At 36.4% G+C, this 22,100-nt stretch overlaps 1 protein-coding gene across 1 annotated transcript; it reads right to left on the bottom strand.

The window, feature by feature from the left end:
* Positions 1-19,101: 19,101 nt before the first annotated feature.
* LOC139437949 (olfactory receptor 7A17-like) lies at positions 19,102-20,073 on the bottom strand. Its single transcript, XM_071212823.1, has one exon. It carries the CDS (start codon positions 20,071-20,073, stop codon positions 19,102-19,104), a length of 972 nt encoding a protein of 323 aa, XP_071068924.1.
* Positions 20,074-22,100: the final 2,027 nt, after the last annotated feature.

The raw sequence follows: 22,100 nt of genomic DNA on the forward strand, positions 1-22,100 counted from the left end.
ACCCAAAAGACATATAGGTCAAAATAAGTGAAATTGATTCCCCATAAATATTAAAGATTTCCTTTGCCAGAAATGCCCTTGATAAAAGAATAAATAATTTGCATCTTGATAAAAAAATAAAATGTCTAATATTAAAGGTAAACTATGATAGACATTATGTTTTTTATAAACTCTTATAAATCAATAAGAACAAGTTAAATACTCCAATAGCAATTAGAAAAAGAGGAATATAACTGGTTTGTATTGGTTTACTACGTTTAAAAACAGATATAATATAATGGCATGGGTTAAGAAGAAATTTATCGGCTCATGATTTCAGAGGTTAAAGACTGCTTCATCCAAAGATCAGTATCATTTGGTTTATAGGCTGGCAACATTTGCAGTTTCTGGCTTTTCTGTGATATGGAAATGCACATAACAATATATTTTCCTTCCTCCCCTGTGTTCTGTTGATTTCCTTGATCTGATTGCTCCCAATGACTTCCAATTAGTTTTACATCTAAGGCCACCAGCCATATTGGATTAAGGCCTCCTCTCACTCAAATTGGGTTCAGCTTAACTAATAGCTTCTTCAAAGGCTCTGTTTTCAAATGGGTTCACACACCCAGGACTAGGGTTTGGGACCAGTACATGCCTTTTTGGGGGTCATGATTCAATACCCAATACTTGCCTATATAAAAACACATCCAGCCTTGAATCCATGCACTCCTCAACCATTTTGCAAGAGTGAAAACAATAATAATCTCTCATAGAGAAAGGATGTGGAAATAGTTACTATAGTTCATTCATAATAGTATATAAATAGAGTAACAATTTTGGAAGATAAGTTGGAAATATTTTTCAGGAATCTTAAAATACGCATACATTTAAATTCCACAAGCTTGGTGCATAGCATCTCTGGTAAATGAAACAGAGTGAGTATGGAGGTAATGCCAAAGAATCTGCAGTTGGCAGAGCCAAAGTAATATAATGGACCAACATATTTCCATCTATTTCAAGAGCATGACCAGGAGATGTGGTAGATACCTTTATTGTTTTAGGGGTCATAGAGACCAATCGAGCTAATAACTGAAATTGGGAGGTACCATGCACAGCACTAGGGGCCTGGTTTAAATGCACAAGAGAATCTTATGGCACTGAAGTCAAACTTTAAAAATTTTTATACACTTTCTAATCACTACCAATGTAATTTGTAGTATATCAAATGAACTTAACTATTTTTTGTACTTTACTTTTTTATAAGGTGAAAGAACAAATATTTTGAAATCAATTGAAATAAAAAGATAATGTTCAGAATTTGCCTTTGAGAAAGCAAAATGTTTAAAGTTGTTACTTGGACATTATGGATTTAAAGTGAGAGGACTGTTTTCCCTTAAACCAAGGACACAATGAGTTAAAGCACAAAAAGCTATTTTGACAAAACAGACTTTCTGCTTTGTTTACTGCTTATTCAGGAGGAAAAAATCAAGGAAATTTTATTGAACCATACTAATGATTTAAGCAACATTTTCATGATAACAGAGAAAAAACAAATTTTACTTTTGCATGAGTATACTATTTGATGGTAAGTCTTTTTAATACTATAAATAGACCCTTAATATCTTTATCTAAGTTTGATGATAAAAAAATTTTTTCTGTATTCTGAATTTTCTGTATCATTTAGATTTTGTACCACATTTTCTTCTTTCTTTATTACCAGTCATTTCATTTTCTTAGAAGAAAATTAATTTCTTTTTCTTTAATTAAAAAAATGACTTTCTATATACAATAGTTACTTAAACTACCATAATGTCTTTGGAAACTGTCTCCAAGCAAGCTCTTATAACAAACAATTACTATTAACACTAAGTAAATTTGCCTGAATAATAATTCAGTTTGGTAATATGGAAACATAACTTCATTTCCAATACTACTAGAACACTGATAGGTCATGGGTAGTTTACTGTTTTATCAGTATTGTAGAGAGCTGTATTGAGAAAACTTACAAGGACACATTTCTGAACAATGTTCTATAGCCACATTGTCAATGCTAAGTCATGGTAAAATTGCAGGCTTAGAAAAGCGGCTAACATTTTTTCTATTTTTTCCTCCCTCTGTTACTTTCATAGAGTTGTCTAGTTCTAAAGTTACAGAACTTTAACAATGCAAATGTTATTAATGTGGCTATACAGATTCCATTAGAATTAAAATGGAAACAAAACTGAGAACATCAATTTTGCTAAGGCTTTCTGCTTCTCCAACAGTTAAACCAATTCCACTGGTGATTTCTTTTACAAAGCAAATTTAATTGCAAGAAAGTATTGAAATTTAAAAGCTCATTTAAATGTTACTTTACACCATCATTTATACTGTGGCCAGGCAATGTTGAAATAGAAAAACATTTTCTTTTTCTTAAGAGGGTCTTTTCCAAATACAGACCAATTTTCCAAAACACATCCCAGATGAGATATAGCTGCACACACAAGCACCAATAGGAATAATAAACAGAACATCAATATCAGGGGCTCCTCAAAGTCAATAGTTTCTCACATCAAAGCAAAAATGCAATGACAAAATCAACAGTTGGACCCCAAATCTGAGATCATGGATAATGGGATGGAAACCCACCAAGTCCATATAAATCAGTTCAGATCAACTAAAAATTCAACAGTCCCCTTATCACGAGCATACCCACAGTGGCAATCCAATGGTCCCTTCAGTATGAGCAGGCCATCAAAACCAATCCTACACTCTTCTTGGCAGGAGCAGAATGAGAAAGTCAAGTAAGCACAAATCAGGGAGAAGAATGTATTTCACAATCTTATCTAACACAGAGAAAATCCAGCATCAAAATCACCTTCACTCAAAGCACCCAGTGCCAATGAACAGCAGAAAAACCAATCAGATCCTCCAGTTTCTGACCTCAAGGGAAATCCCTGGGCAGCTGCTAGATATAGAACTAAGGGTTCCAGAGAAACCCTGCGGTTGTCAAAAAATTGCACAGGAATGCTACAGGGACTGCATCCAAGAAAAACATGACTCTAGACTCTGATATCCAAAATTGTTACCCTAAGTGCAGATACAAAATAATAGAGGCAACTGCCCCATCTGGCACCACAAAGGAGAAACAGGTCTCTCAGTGAGAATGTGATTTATTACAGGTGTGCCAGGAAATAATTGGGTCAATCTTACCTAAAGAGTTGAGAATGAAATTGAGAGCTAGGATTTTTATAGGCAAAAAAAAAAAAAAAGGAAAAGAGGAAAGGAGAAAAAAGAGAAAAGGAGAGAAAAGAGAAAAAAAAGGGAAAAGGGAAAAGGGAAAAGGAAAAAGGGAAAAGGGGAGGGGAGGAGAGGAGGGGGGGAGGGGAAGGGAGGAGAGGAGAGGAGAGGGGTAGGTAAGAAGAAAAACAAGTTAAAAAAAAAGCAAATGATGCCAGGGTCTTGAGGTGAGGACATGTGCAATTTTGCAGTCCTGCATTGTTTCAGCACCTTCAACCTGTCCTTGACTTCAGCAGCTAGTAAACCATTCTTTAGATATAGTTGTGCCAAATGCTTAAGGATATCAAGCTTTGTGTCTCTGAGAAAATTCAGATTTACTGGTTCGTAAAGTGCTCCTGACACCATTCTGTCTCCTTTTGCTTTTAAACTTTATCTTATTCCTGTAAGCACACTGAGAAGGCCTGGTAAATATCCTTCAGGGAAATAAGTGCAAAGACTAAACTTCTAAAATTAGGTTACTAGAAATCTAGCTTTATTAGTGTATTAGAATTTTCAGAGCTTCTTAAGTAAATATCTAGGAAAATATGCACTCAAACATTTAGAGAATATCTAAATTATCAACTTACAGTTGATTTATTTATTTATTTTTAGATTATTTATTTATTTTTTAAAATTACATTAAAAAAATATGAAGTCCCATTCAACCCCACCGCCCCACCCCCCACTCCCCCCACAGCAACACTCTCTCCCATCATCATGACACATCCACTGCAAGTTGATTTAATTTTAGTTTTTTTCTTTGTTTACTTGCTTTCCTAGTAAAATAATATGAAATTTGTAATAAGGACAATTTACACTGATTTTTATAACTAGATCAAATCTCCAAACTTTCTGAAATACATGAGGGAAAACACGTGACTCTACAAATCCTTGAATTCTGGCAGGAAACATCTTTTAAAACAGTGGCAACAAGTTGGGTCTTGATTTTCTGGGGTATGTTCAAAAAGCTTATTTTCCTGCCAGATACAAAAAAAGCATTTTATGTAGTCAAGCATTCAAATGACTTGTTGAGCCTCACTTAAGAGACCTCTCTTCATATTACTGCTAAAGTCTTCCTCTTCTTTGGTCTCCTAAATTTTGGCATAGCTATATCCAACTGCATATTCCTGACAACTTGTTTTTGGTTGTTGTTAGTAGTGGTGAGTGCATGTTGGTTGTTGTGGGGTAGTTGGTGAGGGGGATAAAGGGTCAAAGTAATAATTACAAGATAAAATCAGAAAATCAAAGCTTGACACATACTAGCCATTCATCTCTAATTTGACATTAAATTTAAAATATTTTATAATTAAAGTGTGGCACTGGTGGTAATCCCAATTAAATATTGCCGAGATAATTGACTAGTGTATTATGAGTTTCCTACCACATTTTAAAGGTTTTAGAGTGTGAGAACTTTCACTTCTGCCAACAGCCTCTTCATCACCTCAATTGTGTTCCCCAGTTGTAATTTCACACTTTTAAAATGATCTCTCCACCAAAGATATTTGAAAGGCCATTGGATAGAAACAACATCTTGCAGTCATGCCAGTGCCATTACTTCATTTACTTACCTGAAGTAATTGGTATACCTTGCACTTCTATGACAGAGTATTTTCAACACAGGTTTACAATCAGTTCGTGGTAAGAAAGGCAAAGATATTTGTTAACATGTTTGGATAGAGAAAGGGGAAAAAAGAGATAGAAATGGAGCTTCTCCTATTATGTGCAGAAGAACAGCTAAAGATATTTTATTTGGAATCAGAAAATTTGTCTTTGAATCTCTTCTCCAACAGTTTCCAGAAAATGAATTTGGGTTATTTCAGAACCACTTTCAGTTGTTTTATTTTCAATTTTCAATTGGAATAATAGTATTTATACTGTATATCTATTATAAGGAAACACAAGAAAATAATGTCATCTGATGATGATATTTTATGGTGCATGTTATCTGAGAAATGCTCATTAATGTTGCCATTGTTTTAATCATAACTTCATTGAAGTACATTCTGAATTGTTCAATGGGTTGAGAAGGCAGAACACTTGACCTCTTTATATCATCCCACCTCCTTACCAAAATAATATAAAACTACATTGACTTGTATATTACTTCAATATTTTTAAGGAATAATATTTGTTTTGGGTACTCATTCCATTTGACAAAAGATATAATAATTCCATTTTTTATTTAATTCCTGTGGCCATAAACAGCTTCCTGTGAATTAAAAAGCTAAAATCATGCAGTATTTTTAAAATATATGACTATTTTTTTAGTTGAATACACTTCTTTCTTGTCCACAAAGCATATCAATCAAATGAGTATGTATAGATTTTCTTTGGAAAGTAAATATAGTAAACATTTTGAATGGATTTTACAGAACAGGCCAAAATGGAAATTTTGAAGATTTGCAACGGGTTTAAATTCAAGAATGATTTGGATTAAAATTTGTTCAGAGAAAACAAGAGGATAGAAAATCATTTTATAAGATCACAAAATTACATGGAATGTACAGTAGAATTATTAATCAGCTATGTCCCCTGGGGAAAGCCATGGAGGAAGTATTTATTCACCCTTATGTTTAAGAGGACTGCACCTACATGTCTCCTAAAAGGTGTTTATTAAGTCCTACTGAAGCAAATTCCTTTTCTTTCCTATGAATATGAACAGGCAGTGTCACTCAGGTTTATTGCTCATCCATTTAACATACATTTATGTGGTGACAAACACACACACACACACAGTGCCATGTTCAGCTCTGTAGGAAACTGACTCATAAGAACACTCATATCACAAATTCTGAAAGGGCAGAAAGTGAACATAGCGATGCCACATCCTGAACTAAGTTCTTGTTCTTTTTCTGATTTCAACAGTTCCTGTCACCTGTGGAATTATCTCCACTCCTTGTCCCCTAAATTCAACTTGCAATAGCACTTTTCTTTTAGTATAGGATTTATGTCAAGTTATGGAAGATGGTATTTTATGAACAATACAGAGTAATGTATTGGTGAGCAAAATTAAGCATTTTCTTGAAGAAAATAAGAATGGAGTTAGGGGCACCAAAACTGAACTAGTTCTATAGAAAGAGACATGAGATTCTAAAAAAAGGTCTTAATAGAGTACACAAAGATACCAGGAAAAGAACAGGAATAGAACTGTAATTTGAATGCATACATCTGACTTCACTCTTTTATTTAAATCTTCTAATAATGACAGCGAATGTTAAGATCATTCTGCATCTTATGATTTTAATCATTACTGCTAATTCACACTTAGAAATGTTTGTAAGCAAAGAGAACATCCTTCATGCATTATTATCAAAAGCAAAGGCTAGGAATATATGTGAATCATATAGCTAGATGCTGGATTTTCTCTACTTTTCCACATTCTGTCACCAAGGTTTATCAGTGTATTAATGGTGTGGTTTTCTCTTCTCATCTGACAGTGAGAGAAATCTTGGGAGTTATCAGTGTAACACTAATCCCACTTTTACTTCTAAGAGAAAACACCCTGTGATTTTTTCTCTAGCCCTTGGTAACTTAGGAAACTTCTTATCTTCTTAGCCTAGCCATCCTTACTGACAGACCCCCCAAAAATATATGATGAATGAACTCATATGGTGTGTCTTTGTGAAAAAAAAATTACATTCTGAGTCCTGACCTTTTAAATTCTGATTTACTGAGTTTGAGAGAAGACTGTGAATCTATATTTTCAATAAGTGCTTCTAAATAATTATGTTATTAGACCACAGATTAACCTTGGAGACAAGCTTACATAGACAGGTGGAATATGTATTTGCCTACTTGGCTGGTTTGATAATGAACTATTTACTCCATTCTGGAGATTTGGATGAATGCCAAAAGTGCACTGCCTGCACACCCCCTATGACTTATACCATTATAATAGAAAGCTACTTTTGCAGTGGGTTTGCACCAAGTAATGGATCACCAGTTTTCACAAATCAAGAATGCAGCTGGGAGTATTAATAAAGTGTAGTATGTACAGATCACCTGGAAGACACCTTTATTAAATGAAGTTAGGTTTGCTAGCTTGACCCATGAGGAAGCATGGAACTTGTCCATAAAAGGGAGTTAGAGTAGGCTTGCTTTATGGTTTTTCCTTATGCTGGATATCTTTAAGGAGGGCTTAAGAAAGCAGGGCTTATTTTCTATATGGCTGATGAAGAAATGGGGAAATTTAATGACTATCAAGACTTTTAGCTAGGAAATGGGAGGAGTCAAGTGGCATTAAAGTTGTCCTTTGTAAAGAATCATGGCCATACATTAACCAAGAGAGAGCAATGTCAGAGGAATTGTTGAAATCAAGATTATCAAGCACCACCTCAGACCTAAAAAAAATTACAGTTTGGGCAGTAATCTGTAGAAACTCTTCCAGGATATGCTGATATACCCAGAGATTGAGAATCACAGTCTTAGTCTAATCTCCAATAGTCAAAAACAGGCACAGAAAACTCCACCAACATAATATTAAGAATTGTCTTCCCCACTAGTTCTGGTGAATGGTTTCACTTTTCATTTGATATAAAAAAGAGACTATGTCTTCTCTAAGGTCTAGACTACAGAGATGACATAAGGCCTTGTGGAGAAATGTGGGAGAATTTCAAAGGCAACTAACTGTGTTACTATTATTCCATCACATTGGATCATCAAATTTTGAGGGGGAAGAAGGATAGAAAACATGATCCTATGTGATTTTGAGATACTTGATACAATAGTACTTTGAAAAGGAATATGGGGAGAATTTTTCTTTTCATTTCTTTAGGTCAAATCACCTCTACTCTTGAAGAACAACTCTCACTCTTAACTCTCTTCAACTTTCCATTCTTAAAATCAACCCTCTTTGTTCATAACTTGCTGAAGATACTTTCTCAAGAGACTGTAAATTTGAAGAAAGTTTTATACCATCAGAATTATTTGTAATGGGCATGGAAAAGAACAATAATAAAATATACCTAAGTGGCTTGTAAATTATTTTGGATTGTTTGGAGTTGTGAAGTAGACATTCCTATATTTTTTCTCCAAAGCTCCCTCAGCAGTTCCAACTCCTATGCCTTGGATAATTTTCCAGATGCTTAATAGTTCAAATTACCCCTGTCATCTTGTGAGATGTGAGTGTTTGGGCACCCACAATATTGTTCCAGACACATAATTACAATTTGTGATTCATGCTAAGAAAGGGATTATGTTGGTAATTGAGCCTAAAAGGTAGGTCTCCTTAGAAATGGAGGGAAGAGGCTGAAACTGAATAGAAGTCAGCCAGGCACAGAAAATATGTACTGCAGAGTACTCCCTTGGATTATTTTAGTAATAGGTGAAATGTGTCATATTAGTGCAGTTTAATGTGAATTTCCTTTAAGAGGAATGAGCTTGAATATCTTTTCTCATATTTAGGGGTGTGGGAGCCAGGAGATCAGGATGTATCCACTTAAATGAAACACAGCCTGAAGCACATAGCTGCCTGGCACAACCTGTGCACTCTCTAGTTAAATTGTAAAGGTCTACGGCAAACTTTAATCTTTTCAAGGCTATATACTCCCTTTCTATGAAAACATCACCAAACAGTCCATTTGTGTGTGCCATGTACCTTTTGCAGAATGGATGGTATTGGGAATTCTCATACAATGAGTTACATAATATTCACTCCTCATCAGTAGATATCATCCAGAGAAGAGCTACAAAAATAAGAAAACATCCAAAAACATGGTATATTGGAGTGAGAAACTGAACTGAGATGTGTTTGTAGGCCTAACTGAGGACTATGAGGTGGAAATCATTTTCACTTGCAAAGCCCTGTGTAAATAGATTGAGTAGGAATGTGATCAGTGACAAGAGCCCATTTCCACCAAGAAGATTATCTTTATAATAACAAAATCTGTGTATGTGATGAATAATGGGGTGAGGTCTTCTTGCCTAATGGACATCAGTCGAAGACTAAGAGATTTGCTCACAAAGTAGCACATACCACCAGGAAAAGTTCTCCTTCATTAACCTATTAATGTGGTGGAAATACAGCCCACAACCTTCTGAATGCATCACAAGTGGAGTCCAAGAATCAGCAGGATCAGCCTCACCTAGGATCTCATCAGAAATTCAGACTTTAGGACCCCATCCCACACCTTCTGATTTGCAATCTATGTTTTACAGGATTGAGGTATGATTTGTTTGCACAGTAAAGCTTAGGAGTCAGTGGTCTAATGGACCAAGGAGTAAATAAGGCCATAATTGGTCAGAGGTAAGAGAGTTTAGAAGTGAGAAGAAGTTTTGAAAGAGGACAAAAGTTCTTAGACATTACAATCATTAAGAACTATATAAAAGATAGATTGTCAGAGGCGGGGCAAGATGGTGTCTGAGTGAGTGTACCTTACAGTCTCTCCTGCAAAGAAGTGGCTGGGCAGCATTGGAAATTCTTCAGGACCAGGCTGTTTTGGGATTTTACTGGGCAGGAAGTGTCTGGACATCGATCTGGTGGGATGCTGACAGAGAAGGTTCACGTAAAAGTGTCCTGGTTGCTAATATTGCATTATCTCCTAGTCTTTTCTTATCTTTTTTTTCCCTCTTTTCCCTCTTTTTCTCCTTATTTTATGTTATCTTGATAATACATTAAGTGCAGCAGGGAATACCTCACATTTGCTGGGTTTCCTCATCCTCCACTGCCTCATTTCTGTGTGAAATGATTTCGGCCACCTACACTATCCCTTTTCACCCACATCTTGATATCCTCCATCATCTACTGTCTCTCCTATATTCCACCTCCCTTTCTTTGGTCCCCAAATTGTCTAACATTTAATTTCTAATACCTTTGTTTTCTTTTCTGTCTTTATCCACTGTTGATACTATTGTCTTTCTTTTCTCTTTCCCTCCCACATGAAAACACTCACTTTTTAATTCATACTATATTCCTCTCATATTCAGTTGACTACCTCATTATAGGTGCTCTACTTACTGCTATAATTTACACAACTTACATGAGTCTAATACCAATCCTCCCAGATCTCATATTGTTGCTCTGGTAACATTTATTACCAATACTACTTTACACATTTTCCTTTTTTGCACAATTGCCTTTCACTGTCCCTAATATTTTCCTTCAAAGTGAACTCAGCCAGCAACAAGAAATTAGAATAAGAAGAACAAAGTGACAAAGAGAAGAGATAACACTTACACAAGAACAACAGCTAATTAATCCCCAAGACTAGACAAAGAAACTAAGGACTGGTTAAATCTGTCAAGATAAAATGATGAACAAACAGCAACAAAAATCTACAAACCAAACCAGTAATCAGGAAAACATGGCTAAATCCCTTCAGACAAGTAATTAAAGATCTCAGGACATATATCAATGACAAAATTAATGAAGTAAGGGAAGAGTTTAACAATATGAAGAAAACATTTGGAGAGGAAATTGCAGACATATGCAAAAAGATAACAGATATGATGGGAATGAACACCACAGTTCAAGAAATCAAAAATAAACTTGCAGCAAATAGCAGGAGATTAGAAGAGGCAGAGGAGAGAATTAGTGTTGTGGAAGACAGTACATCAGAAATCAAACAGATAATAGAATTGATTGATAAAAAGACAGAAAAAATCCAGCTAGGACTTAGGGACAGGAATGACAATGCAAACCGCACAAACATACATATTATAGGCATCCCAGAAGGAGAGGAGAAGGGAAAGGGGTCAGAAGGGGTGTTGCAGGAAATAATGGCTGAAAAATTCCCAAAATCTACTGCGAAAGACAGATATACATATCCAAGAAGCACAACGTACCACAAACATCATAAACCCCAACAGGCCCACCCCAAGACATATACTTGTCAAATTATCCGATGTTCAAGACAAAGAGAAAATTCTAAAAGCAGCAAGAGAAAAAAAAACCATCACATACAAGGGAGGCTCCATAAGATTAAGTGCTGATTTCTCATCTGAAACCATGGAGGCAAGAAGGCAGTGGTATGATATGGTCAAGGTACTAAAAGAAAAAAAAGTCCAACCATGAATACTCTACCCAGCTAAACTAGCATTCAAAAATGATGGAGAGTTCAAAATATTCACAGATAAACAGAAATTGAAACAGTATGTCAAAAGGAAACCTCCCCTTCAAGAAACATTAAAGGGAGTTCTGCAAGAAGAAAGGAAAAAACAGGACAGGCAGAGTTGGAGGAGAGTTTAAGAGCAATAAAATAAGAAAAAAGAGAAGAAAAAACAAACAAACAAAATATGACAAACACAAGTCCAATCAAAATATAGCGAACATAAATAATTCCATGAAAGGAATAACACTGAATGTCAATGGATTAAACTCACCTATAAAAAAGATTCAGACTGAGACATTGGATAAGGAAATATGACCCACCTACATGCTGTCTACAAGAGACACATCTTAGACCCAGAGATTCATGGAGGCTGAAAGTGAATTGTTGAAAAACAATCTTACCAGCAAACAATAACCAAAAAAAGGCAAGAGTAGCATATTAATATCAGTCAAAATAGATTTAAATGCAAAACAATTGTGAGAGACAAAGAAGGAGACTACATATTAGTGAAAGGGACAATGTCTCAAGAAGAACAAACAATCATAAATATTTATGCTCCTAACAAGGGGGCCTCCAAATACGTGAGGCAAACACTGGAAAAACTAAGTGAAAGAATGCACGCATCTACAATTAGAGTGGGAGATTTTAATACACCACTATCAACTCTGGACAGAACATCTCAAAAGAGAATCACTATAGAAACAAAATATTTGAACAGTGTATTAGAGAAGTTGCATCTAATAGACATATACAGATCATTACACCCAAATACAGCAGGATATACATTTTTCTCAAGAGCACATGGATCATTCTCCAAGATAGACCATATGCTAGGCCACAAAGAAAGGCTTAATGAATTCAGAAAAATCGAAATCATACAAAATGATATCTCTGACCACAGTGGAGTGAAGCTGGAAATCTGCTAGGGCCAGAGGCTCTGATTTCACACCAAGATATTGAAATTAAACAGCACACTCTTAGAAAAACAGTGGGTCAAAGAGGAAATCTCAAAAGAAATCAATAACTACCTTGAAACAAATGATAATGATAACACAACATACCAAAATTTATGGGATGCAGCAAAAGCAGTACTGAGAGGGACATTTACAGCCATAAATTCATACATCAAAAAAGAAGAAAGAGCAAAAATTGAAGAACTAACTGCACATTTGGAGGAATTAGTAAAAAAAAAAAAGTAATATCATAGGAAGAAGAAAGAAAGAAATAACAAAGATAAGAGCAGAACTAAAGGAAATAGAATATAAGAAAGCCCTTGAAAAGATAAACAAGACCAAGAGCTGCTTTTTTGAGAAGATGAATAAAATTGACAAACCTTTAGCAAGACTAACAAAGAAAAAAGGAGAGAAGATGCAAAAACACAAAATAAGAAATGAGAAAGGAGATATCACCACTTACCCCACAGAAATAAAGACTATCATAACAGGATACTTTGAAAAACTACATTTCAACAAAAATGACAATTCAGAGGAAATGGACAAATTCCTAGAAACACATAAGCAGCCAACATTGATGAAAGAAGAAATTGATGATCTCAACAAACCAATCACAAGTAAAGAGATAGAATCAGTCATCAAAAACCTCCCAACTAAGAAGAGCCCAGGGCCAGATGGCTTCACAGGTGAATTCTACAAAACATTCTGGAAAAAACTAACACCAGTCATGCTGAAACTCTTCCAAAACTTCAAAACAGAAGGAACATTGCCTAACTCATTCTATGATGCCAACATTACCCTAGTACCAAAGCCAAACAAAGACACCACCAAAAAGGAAAATTACAGGGCAATATCTCTAATGAACCTAGACACAAAAATGCTTAACAAAATACTTGCTAATCGTATTCAACAACACATTAAACGAATTATACATGACGACCAAGTGGGATTCATTCCAGGTATGCAAGGATGGTTCAACATAAGAAAATCAATCAATGTAATACACCATATAAACAGATTGAAGGACAAAAATCACATGCTTATATCTATAGATGCAGAAAAAGCTTTTGACAAAATACAGCACCCTTTCTTGATAAAAACACTCCAAAAGATTGGAATACAAGGCAATTTTTTTAACATGATAAAGAGTATATATGAAAAACCTACAGCCAACATTGTTTACAATGGAGAAATCCTAAAATCCTTCCCTCTAAAGTCAGGAAAAAGACAAGGATGCCCACTGTCTCCTCTTCTATTTAACATTGTCTTAGAAGTACTTGCTCGAGCACTGAAGCAAGAACCAGGTATAAAAGGCATTCAAATTGGAAAGGAAGAACTCAAAATTTCATTATTTGCAGATGACATGATCCTATACATAGAAAACCCTGAGAGGTCTACAACAAAGTTTCTAGAACTCATAAATGAGTTCAGTAAAGTCACAGGTTATAAGATCAATGCACAAAAGTAAGTAGTATTTCTGTACACCAATAATGAGCAAGAGCAGGAGGAAATAAAAAACAAATACCATTTACAATAGTAAATTAAAAAATCAAATATTTAGGAATAAATTTAACTAAAGATGTAAAAAACTTACACACTATAAACTACACAAGACTGTTCAAGGAAATCAAAGAAGACCTAAATAAATGGAAGAATATTCCCTGTTCATGGATAGGAAGACTAAATATTATTAAGATGTCTATCCTACCAAAACTGATCTACACATTCAATGCAATCCCAATAAAAATCAACACAGCCTTCTTTAAGGAACTAGAAAAACTCACTATGAAATTTATTTGGAAAGGAAAGAGGCCCCGAATAGCCAAAGACATTTTGAGAAAGAAAAATGAAATTGGAGGAATCACACTACCTGACTTGACATTTTGAGAAAGAAAAATGAAATTGGAGGAATCACACTACCTGACTTCAACACATACCACGAAGCTACAGTACTGAAAACAGCATGGTATCGGCATAAGGAGAGACACATAGACCAATGGAATTGAATCAAAAGTTCTGATGTAGAACCTTATATATATAGCCATATAATATTCACTAAAGCCACCAAACCCTCTCAACTGGGAGAGAATGGCCTATTTAACAAATGGTGCCTGGAGAACTGGATATCCATATGTAGAAGAATGAAAGAGGATTACCATCTCACACCTTATACAAAGATTAACTCTAGATAGATCAAAGACCTAAATATAAGAGCCAAGACCATAAAGACTTTGGAAAGCAGTGTAAGGAAACATCCACAAGACCTTGTAATTGGAAACGTCTTCAAGAACATCACACCAAAAGCACGAGCAGCAAAAGAAGAAATAGATAAATGGGACTTCCTCAAAATTAAAGCCTTCTGCACCTCAAAGGAGTTTGTCAAGAAAGTAAAAAGGGTGCCTACACGATGGGAGAAAATATTTGGCAAGCATATATCTGATAAGAGACTTATAGCTTGCAAATATAAAGAACTCCTATATCTTGAAAATAAAAAGATAAACAACCCATTTAAAAAATGGGAAAAAGATCTAAGCAGACACTTCTCCAAAGAAGAAATACAAATGGCTAAAAAGGATATGAAAAAATGCTCCAAATCTTTAGCTATCGGGGAAATGCAAATCAAAACTACAATGAGATACCATCTTACTCCCATAAGATTGGCAGCTTTGAAAAAAACAGAAGAATACAAATGCTGGAGAGAATGTGAAGAAATGGGAACAGTCATCCACTGCTGGTGGGAATGCAGAAGGATCCAACCATTCTGGAGGACAGTTTGGCAGTTTATCAAAAAACTAACCATGGATTTGCCATATGACCCAGCAATTCCACAGCTGGGTATATACCCAGCAGAGCTGAAAAAAAAAGGACACAAACCAATATATGCACACCAATGTTCATAGCAGCATTGTTCACTATCGCCAAAAGTTGGAATCAACCCAAATGCCCATCAACAGATGAGTGGATCAATAAAATGTGGTATATACATACAATGGAATACTACTCAGCTTTCAGAACAAATACACTACAAACACACATGATAGCATGGATAAATCTTGAGAACCTTATGTTGATTGAAGCAATCCAGGCATTGAAAGACAAATACTACATGACCTCAATGATATGAAATAAGTAAACCAAGCTGCCTCAGAGAGCTAGAGACTGGAAGATAGGCTTACAGGAAATCAGGGGGCAGAGGAAGGATATAAGCTGATATCTACATAGGGGAAATCTATGATAAGCTGGCAGTAAGTATGTGTACAAGGAAGGGATAAAATGGGGGTATAGGGTTACCTTTGGGTGGGGCTTTGTGGGCTTGAGGGGGGCTAGGGATGGAAAGATGGGTAATATTGCCCAAGAAATTGGGGGAAGGGTAGGGCAACATACAAACATAGGAGAATATCAGGTGTTGGTTGAGAGTATAATGCTGAGGAAACCTTTCAAAATATAATAAGGAAAGTTACCTGTTTAAGATACTTAAAGGGGATAATCTGATGTAAGGAAGACTTCTAGGGAATATGTGAATGCTCATTTTGCCAAAGTGGGTTATACCATCAGGTAGAGACCCATATAATGAGAGTGAAGGTATACCCACATCCTGGGGAGGACTAATGCCATCAAATAGAGGGAACTGTATCTCTCAAGAGAAATGGTGGCTCCCAGGGCATTAGGGCAGTTGAGCATGTCAAGCCCTCAACACTGGTGCAAGTATCTCTGAACATGGCCCTCAAGAAATGAAGATTGACTGTCATTGTGGGCTCCAAGGAGGGGGGGCAATAGATATTGAATAGATGGAACCAACGTAACAGTGAGGGCAATAGAAGTGTTTCACAAGTGTACACGAGGATGGATATAAAACATGTAATATGATACCAAAAAACATATAGGGGCTGACAGACTAATAATGTAAATCATAATGTAAAACATAGGATATTAAACATTTTAAAAATTGTATAGCCTAAAGTATAAACCACAATGTAAACAAAAATGTTACCTTGTTTGAAAGCTATTGTCTCAATATCTGTATATCAGTTTCAGTAAATATGGTATGAATATGTTAAAAGATTATTGCTGTGGAAGGGAAAAGATTTTATATTGGATATGTGGGAGTACTGTATATTGTATATATGATTTACTGTGATCTAGGGCTCTTGTGAAGAGAAGCACAATAATTAGGAAAAAGAAAAAGAAAAAGATAGGCTGTAGAATTTTTCCAAATCAATATGTATCCTGTATCTAACCTTTAAACTCATCGCTATATTCCATTTTACTATTCGGGGAACCTGGCATTATATTGGGTTTCACTTTTCAGGAAGTTTTGGATCACAGAGTGGTTCAGCAATGGCAGCAGAGGAATACTGGTATGGGATGTTATTGACAGGGAACATAGGGTTGACAGGGAGTTATACAGGGCATGTGTCTGGGGTGCATGGAAATGTTTGGATATACTCATAGTGGAAACAATTAAAAACAACAACTGGGGGAGTGCTGGGTTCCTGGCCGGTGGGGGGGTCTTCCTTGGTCCCTAGGGGAGCAGCAGCAGTCCCCTGGGTGCAACAACAAAGACCAGGAAGGAATGAGGGTCCAACAGCGAGTCCCTGATACTAATGACTATGCTTGTGAGCCTACACACCTGAAATAAGAACATGGCTTAGAGCAGCACTGTGCCTAAGGGTTCCCTCCTGACAGCCTCCGTGTTATTCAAATGTGGCCAGTCTCAAAGCCAAACTCAGCATATAAATGCACTGCCTTTCCCCCAGCATGGGACATAACACCCGGGGATGAGCCTGCCTGGCACAGAGGGATCACTACCAAGTACCAGCTGATCATGTAACTAGAAAATGACCTTTAATTAAAGGTTCAATGTGGACCAGCAGAATATCCCTGTCTACATATAATAACAGGAGTTAAAAATGCTGTTTGACCTAAATTAAGGGGGAAATGGAAAGGACAAACGAGTTTATATGGCTATTAAAAAGAGTCGAGTTTGTCAGAAGAATTGCCCTTATGCACACCTGAGCAAAGTCTCAGCGACAGATAAAGTAGATACAACCCCAGGTATTGGTTCTTTTGAGGGCTAAAGAGACCCACGGGTTTTATGGTCATGGCAGATGGAGTTCACTGCCATGTCAGTTGGCCCTTCTTTGGAGTTGGTGTCTCTGCGTGATGGAGCTGGACTCAGATGTGATCTCTTTTCACAAGCCTTCCCTGTTACTTTACTGGAATTGTAGTTGATGCTGGGGTTTAAGATCTATCTAGGGGATCTGAAAACCTGGACTGACAATATGATAGCCAGGCCCTGAGCCTCAACAGACTTCAAGCTCCTACACTCTGGTTTATTGGACTTATCCCACTCAGCTAACATGGAGTTGAAGAATGTCAACCACCACACCACAGAGCCAAGAGTGCCTACAACTGAAAGCAGGAGGATTACATCCAGTATCCATGTGGACCTAAGCCCCCTCTTGACATAGATGTGGAATGGACACAACCAAGCCAAGGTCCACAGGAAAGAAGAATATAGTAAGGATCAGAGTGGACTTACTGATATTCTATTCATGAACTATTGTGGTAAGTAATTGAGAAAATGTGGCATTCGTGTGGAAAAAGTGGCCATGGTGGTTGCTGGGTGCAGGGAATGGGAGGAAGAGATGAGATGTGGAGGCATTTTTGGGACTTGAAGTTGTCCTGGGTGGTGTTGCAGGGACAATTACCGGACATTGTAGATCCTCCCACATTCCACTGGATGGAACATGGGAGAGTATGGGCTATGATGTGGACCATTGACCATGAGGTGCAGCGATGCCCAGAGATGTACTCACCAAATGCAATGGATGTGTCGTGATGATGGGGAAGAGTGTGGCTGTGGAGGGAATGATGGGGTGGGGGTGGTGAGAGTGAATGGGGACCTCATATTTTTTAAATGTAATATTTTTAAAAAATGAATAAAAAAATAAAAAAATTAAGAAAATTATAAATAAATAAATAAATAAAAATAAATAAATAAAATAAATTGTAAAAGTAAATAAAGTTGATTGCAGTGATGAATGAAGAAGCCTTTAATTATACCAAAGGCAACTGAATGTACACTTTGTATGTATTGTACAGTGTGTGATTATTATTTAATAAAATTGTTTTTTAAAATATCATACAATGAATGTCACCATCTAGGTAGTCATAAGTATTTGCAATGGCATGGAGGTTTGGGCAGTAGCAATTTATAGCTGCAAATCAGAACACTCCATTAAAAGAGGTATGATAGCCAAAATGTCAACCTCCTGTGTTTAGTCATATCTGATCAAGAATATATATTAGAAATTAATGAATACAGGTCTATGTGATTAACCAAATACCATTAATTGAACACTCTGGGTGGATTGTATGCTTTATTAAGCTGTATCAATAAATTTGATTTTTTAAGAAAAGAATATAGATTAGAGATTTGAACATACAAGAGATAAATTACTGACTGATAGAGGAAATACCTAGGTTGTATTTTGTCACCTCTTTAAATTTTATGACAGTTTTGAACAAAAGCAGATATTTTATTCAGAGGAAATCAAGAAGTGATATTCATAGGCAGCATTGGTAGAATTCAAGCAGGAACAGGAGGTGATCCAATGAAATTATTCAGAAAATGCAATCCATTCCTGAACAACACTGAAAAACTCCTTAAATATGTACATGAATCATGCATACTTCAAGGAGAACTCTTTCATTATCAAAAATAAAATCTTGCTCTATAACACAATGTGTGATTTAAAATTTTACTTCTTCATTTTTGAGGTCATCTTGACTCTAGGCAGGTCTATATGCACCTACTGAACAAAGAAAGGAAATATGTAGCTCTGAAGGTTTAGGAGCTGCTAAAACTGGCCTTTCAGCTGCTGCAAGACAAATGACACTTTGCAGTCTTTCCTCCCAAAGCATTTTTTCAGAGCCTTCTTTATATCTTTATTCCTCAGACTATAGATGAAGGGGTTCAGCATGGGTGTGACCATAGTGTACATGACCGCGGCTGGTGCACCTGAATGTGTGTTGTGTGAAGCAGCAGGACTGAGGTACACTGCTATGGTCGTGAAATAAAATAAGGAGACTACTGAGAGGTGAGATGCACAGGTTGAAAATACTTTATATTTCCCCTGAGCTGACGAGATTGCAAATACAGAGGAAACAATCTTATAGTAGGAGAAAAGGATTCCAGCAAGGGGACCCCCAGCCAGCACTCCAGCTATTAAATACATTACTAAGTAATTGAGAAAAGTGTCAGAACAGGCAAGTTGGACCATCTGACGAAGTTCACAGAAAAAGTTTGGGATTTCTACACTTGAACAAAAGGACAGTTGTGACACCAATAAACTCTGTAAACAGGATTCCATAACACTCATGGTCCAGGACCCCAGAGCCATCAGGACACAGATCTGGGGTTTCATATCGACTGTATAGTGAAGGGGGTGGCAGATGGCCACAAAACGGTCATAGGCCATCACGGCCAGGAGGCAGTCATCCAACCCTCCAAAGAGCAAGAAAAAATACATCTGGGTGAGGCAGCCTGCATAGGTTATGACTCTACTCTGTGCCTGGATGTTCACCAGCATCTTTGGGACAGTAGTGGAGGATAAACCAATATCACAAAGGGACAAGATTGAGAGGAAGAAGTACATGGGTGTGTGGAGGTGACAGTCCATGAAGATGGCCAGGATGATGACCAGGTTCCCAAAAATGGTGACCAGGTACATGGACAGGAACAACCCAAAGAGGAGGGGTTGCACTTCTGGAACTTCTGTAAATCCCAGAAGAAGAAATTCTGAAATTTGCGTTTCATTTCCAGGTCCCATGTGCCTGATGAGACTAAGAAGAAACAAAAAGGAACATGGATAGTTTCACAAAGCAAGTAGCACTATCCAAACAGAAATGTTACATTGCCTATTTCAGTGATAAATTTAATATTATATTATTTATATAGATCTTATCCCTTTAGGGTATTTGTAGTGCCACCTCTGACTAGGAATTCCATCCCCCAAACTCAGCCCTTTACCAAGAATTCATGAACACTATGGATTTCATGAGATATTCATTCATTTGTGGAATATGTATTGAGTTGTGACTAAGAGGCAAGTAGAGTTGTGGCAATGAGTTTACAATGCTGTAACTCAAAAGTCCCAACCATCAGCACATATAGAATACATGCAATGAAAACACAATCATATTACAAAGGGGATGATTTCACATGCTTTAAGGAAAAGAAAGCAGGTAAAAAAAGTGAAATGATGGAGCTGTTTTTCACTTGGTGTTCAGAAAAGTCCCATATATGATGTGAAATTCAAAGAGGCACCTAAAGGAAAAGAAGGCAGTAGCCATGAGGATGTAAGGGGAAATTTGTGCCCAGTGGGATAACTTCTAGGAAAAAGACCCTAAAAATGACTTTTTTCCAGTGTTCAGAGTGAACAAGGAGGTCAGTGTGGCAGGGAAATGATTAAGAGGATAGTGAATAGAGATGATTTCAGAGGAAGTTTAAGAACAAGGCAGCCTTGTTGCTGCTGAATCTTCAAATTCAGGGAGGTCTTCATCCATATTCTGAACCTCTCACTATTCATTAATTTGGATGCAAAGCTATCCCACCAAATGGAATGGAACAGGTCCTATTGGCCTTTTTAGAATAGCCTCCAGGCTCTGTACTATAGAAGACACCTATTGTAATATATGAGCTTAGATACCACTGCTCTGAGGACTGCTCACATCACACATCACATCCCATACACACTTCACACACACACACACACACATAATGCACACCTTAGCATCATTGGGCGGGAGTTAACATCATGCTCTTCTCATACTCAGCCACACAGATAATCCAGGAGTAAATAAAATGCAAGCTGACAACATCAGTTTTTCCATTCTCCAAGTATTTAGAAATGGTGCTCTGAAATTCTAGCTGACAAGCCTCCCATGCTCATGTAAACACAGAGCTCCCTTTTGTTATGATCACTTTATTCCCTTTATTTAAAGGAACATATGCTGGGGGGGGGAGAGGTGGGGTGGGGGGGTGGAGTTCAATGGGACCTCACATATATATTTTTAAAGTAATATTATTACAAAGTCAATAAAATAAATAAATAAATAAATAAAATAAAGGAACATAAAATATCTGCTCAGTAATAAGACAGGAAGGAATTAAATAGACTTGAAAGATAAAAACTCAAGCATCACATGAGAAATTGTGATGAAGAAATCCTTTCTTGCTTCTGATGGCAATCCAATTCCAGTTTTATCACCCTTGAAGCCAAGAAAAACTAAAAAAAGAACAAAAAGAAATTAACAAAAAATACAAAGGCAGTGATATCTTTTTACAATGACAAGACACTTAATAGAATGGTAGCTTCAAGCATAAAATGACCTATGGGAATAAACAAATGTTTCACAACTGAAAATATGTAACTAGTACAACAATGTTGGGAATGTTTATATGGTGCATTTGATGTCTTTTTAAATTTTATTAAGGGCAAAATTTTTGGAATCAGATATGTTTTATTTTGAATTTTAGACTCTCAATTGTCATTCTTTCTGCATCTCTCAGAGCCTATTCAACAGCCTTATTTCAGTTCCATTGTTGCTTTTCCAGCAAGAGCAGACTGAAAATTGTTCCAGATTATGTAAAGAATAAAAGCAACCTGTGGTCCACTGCAAAGTAAAATGCCTTCCAAAGGATGGCAGAAAGTGATGCAATTTCAGAAGTAGATCTAACCCCAAAAGGCACGATGAGGAAAAACAGTTGGTAATGCAATTAAAAATTGATCTATTAATCTAATGGAAGCAGAACTTTCTAAGTTTGAAAAATAATGAGGTGAACATCATATATAAT

This window comes from Dasypus novemcinctus, chromosome 31 (assembly GCF_030445035.2).
Source record: "Dasypus novemcinctus isolate mDasNov1 chromosome 31, mDasNov1.1.hap2, whole genome shotgun sequence".
NCBI classification, from domain to species: domain Eukaryota; kingdom Metazoa; phylum Chordata; class Mammalia; order Cingulata; family Dasypodidae; genus Dasypus; species Dasypus novemcinctus.

What these genes read in the sequence shown, in the direction of transcription:
- LOC139437949 (XM_071212823.1), bottom strand. Translation starts at nt 20,073, where the DNA reads ATGGGACCTGGAAATGAAACGCAAATTTCAGAATTTCTTCTTCTGGGA.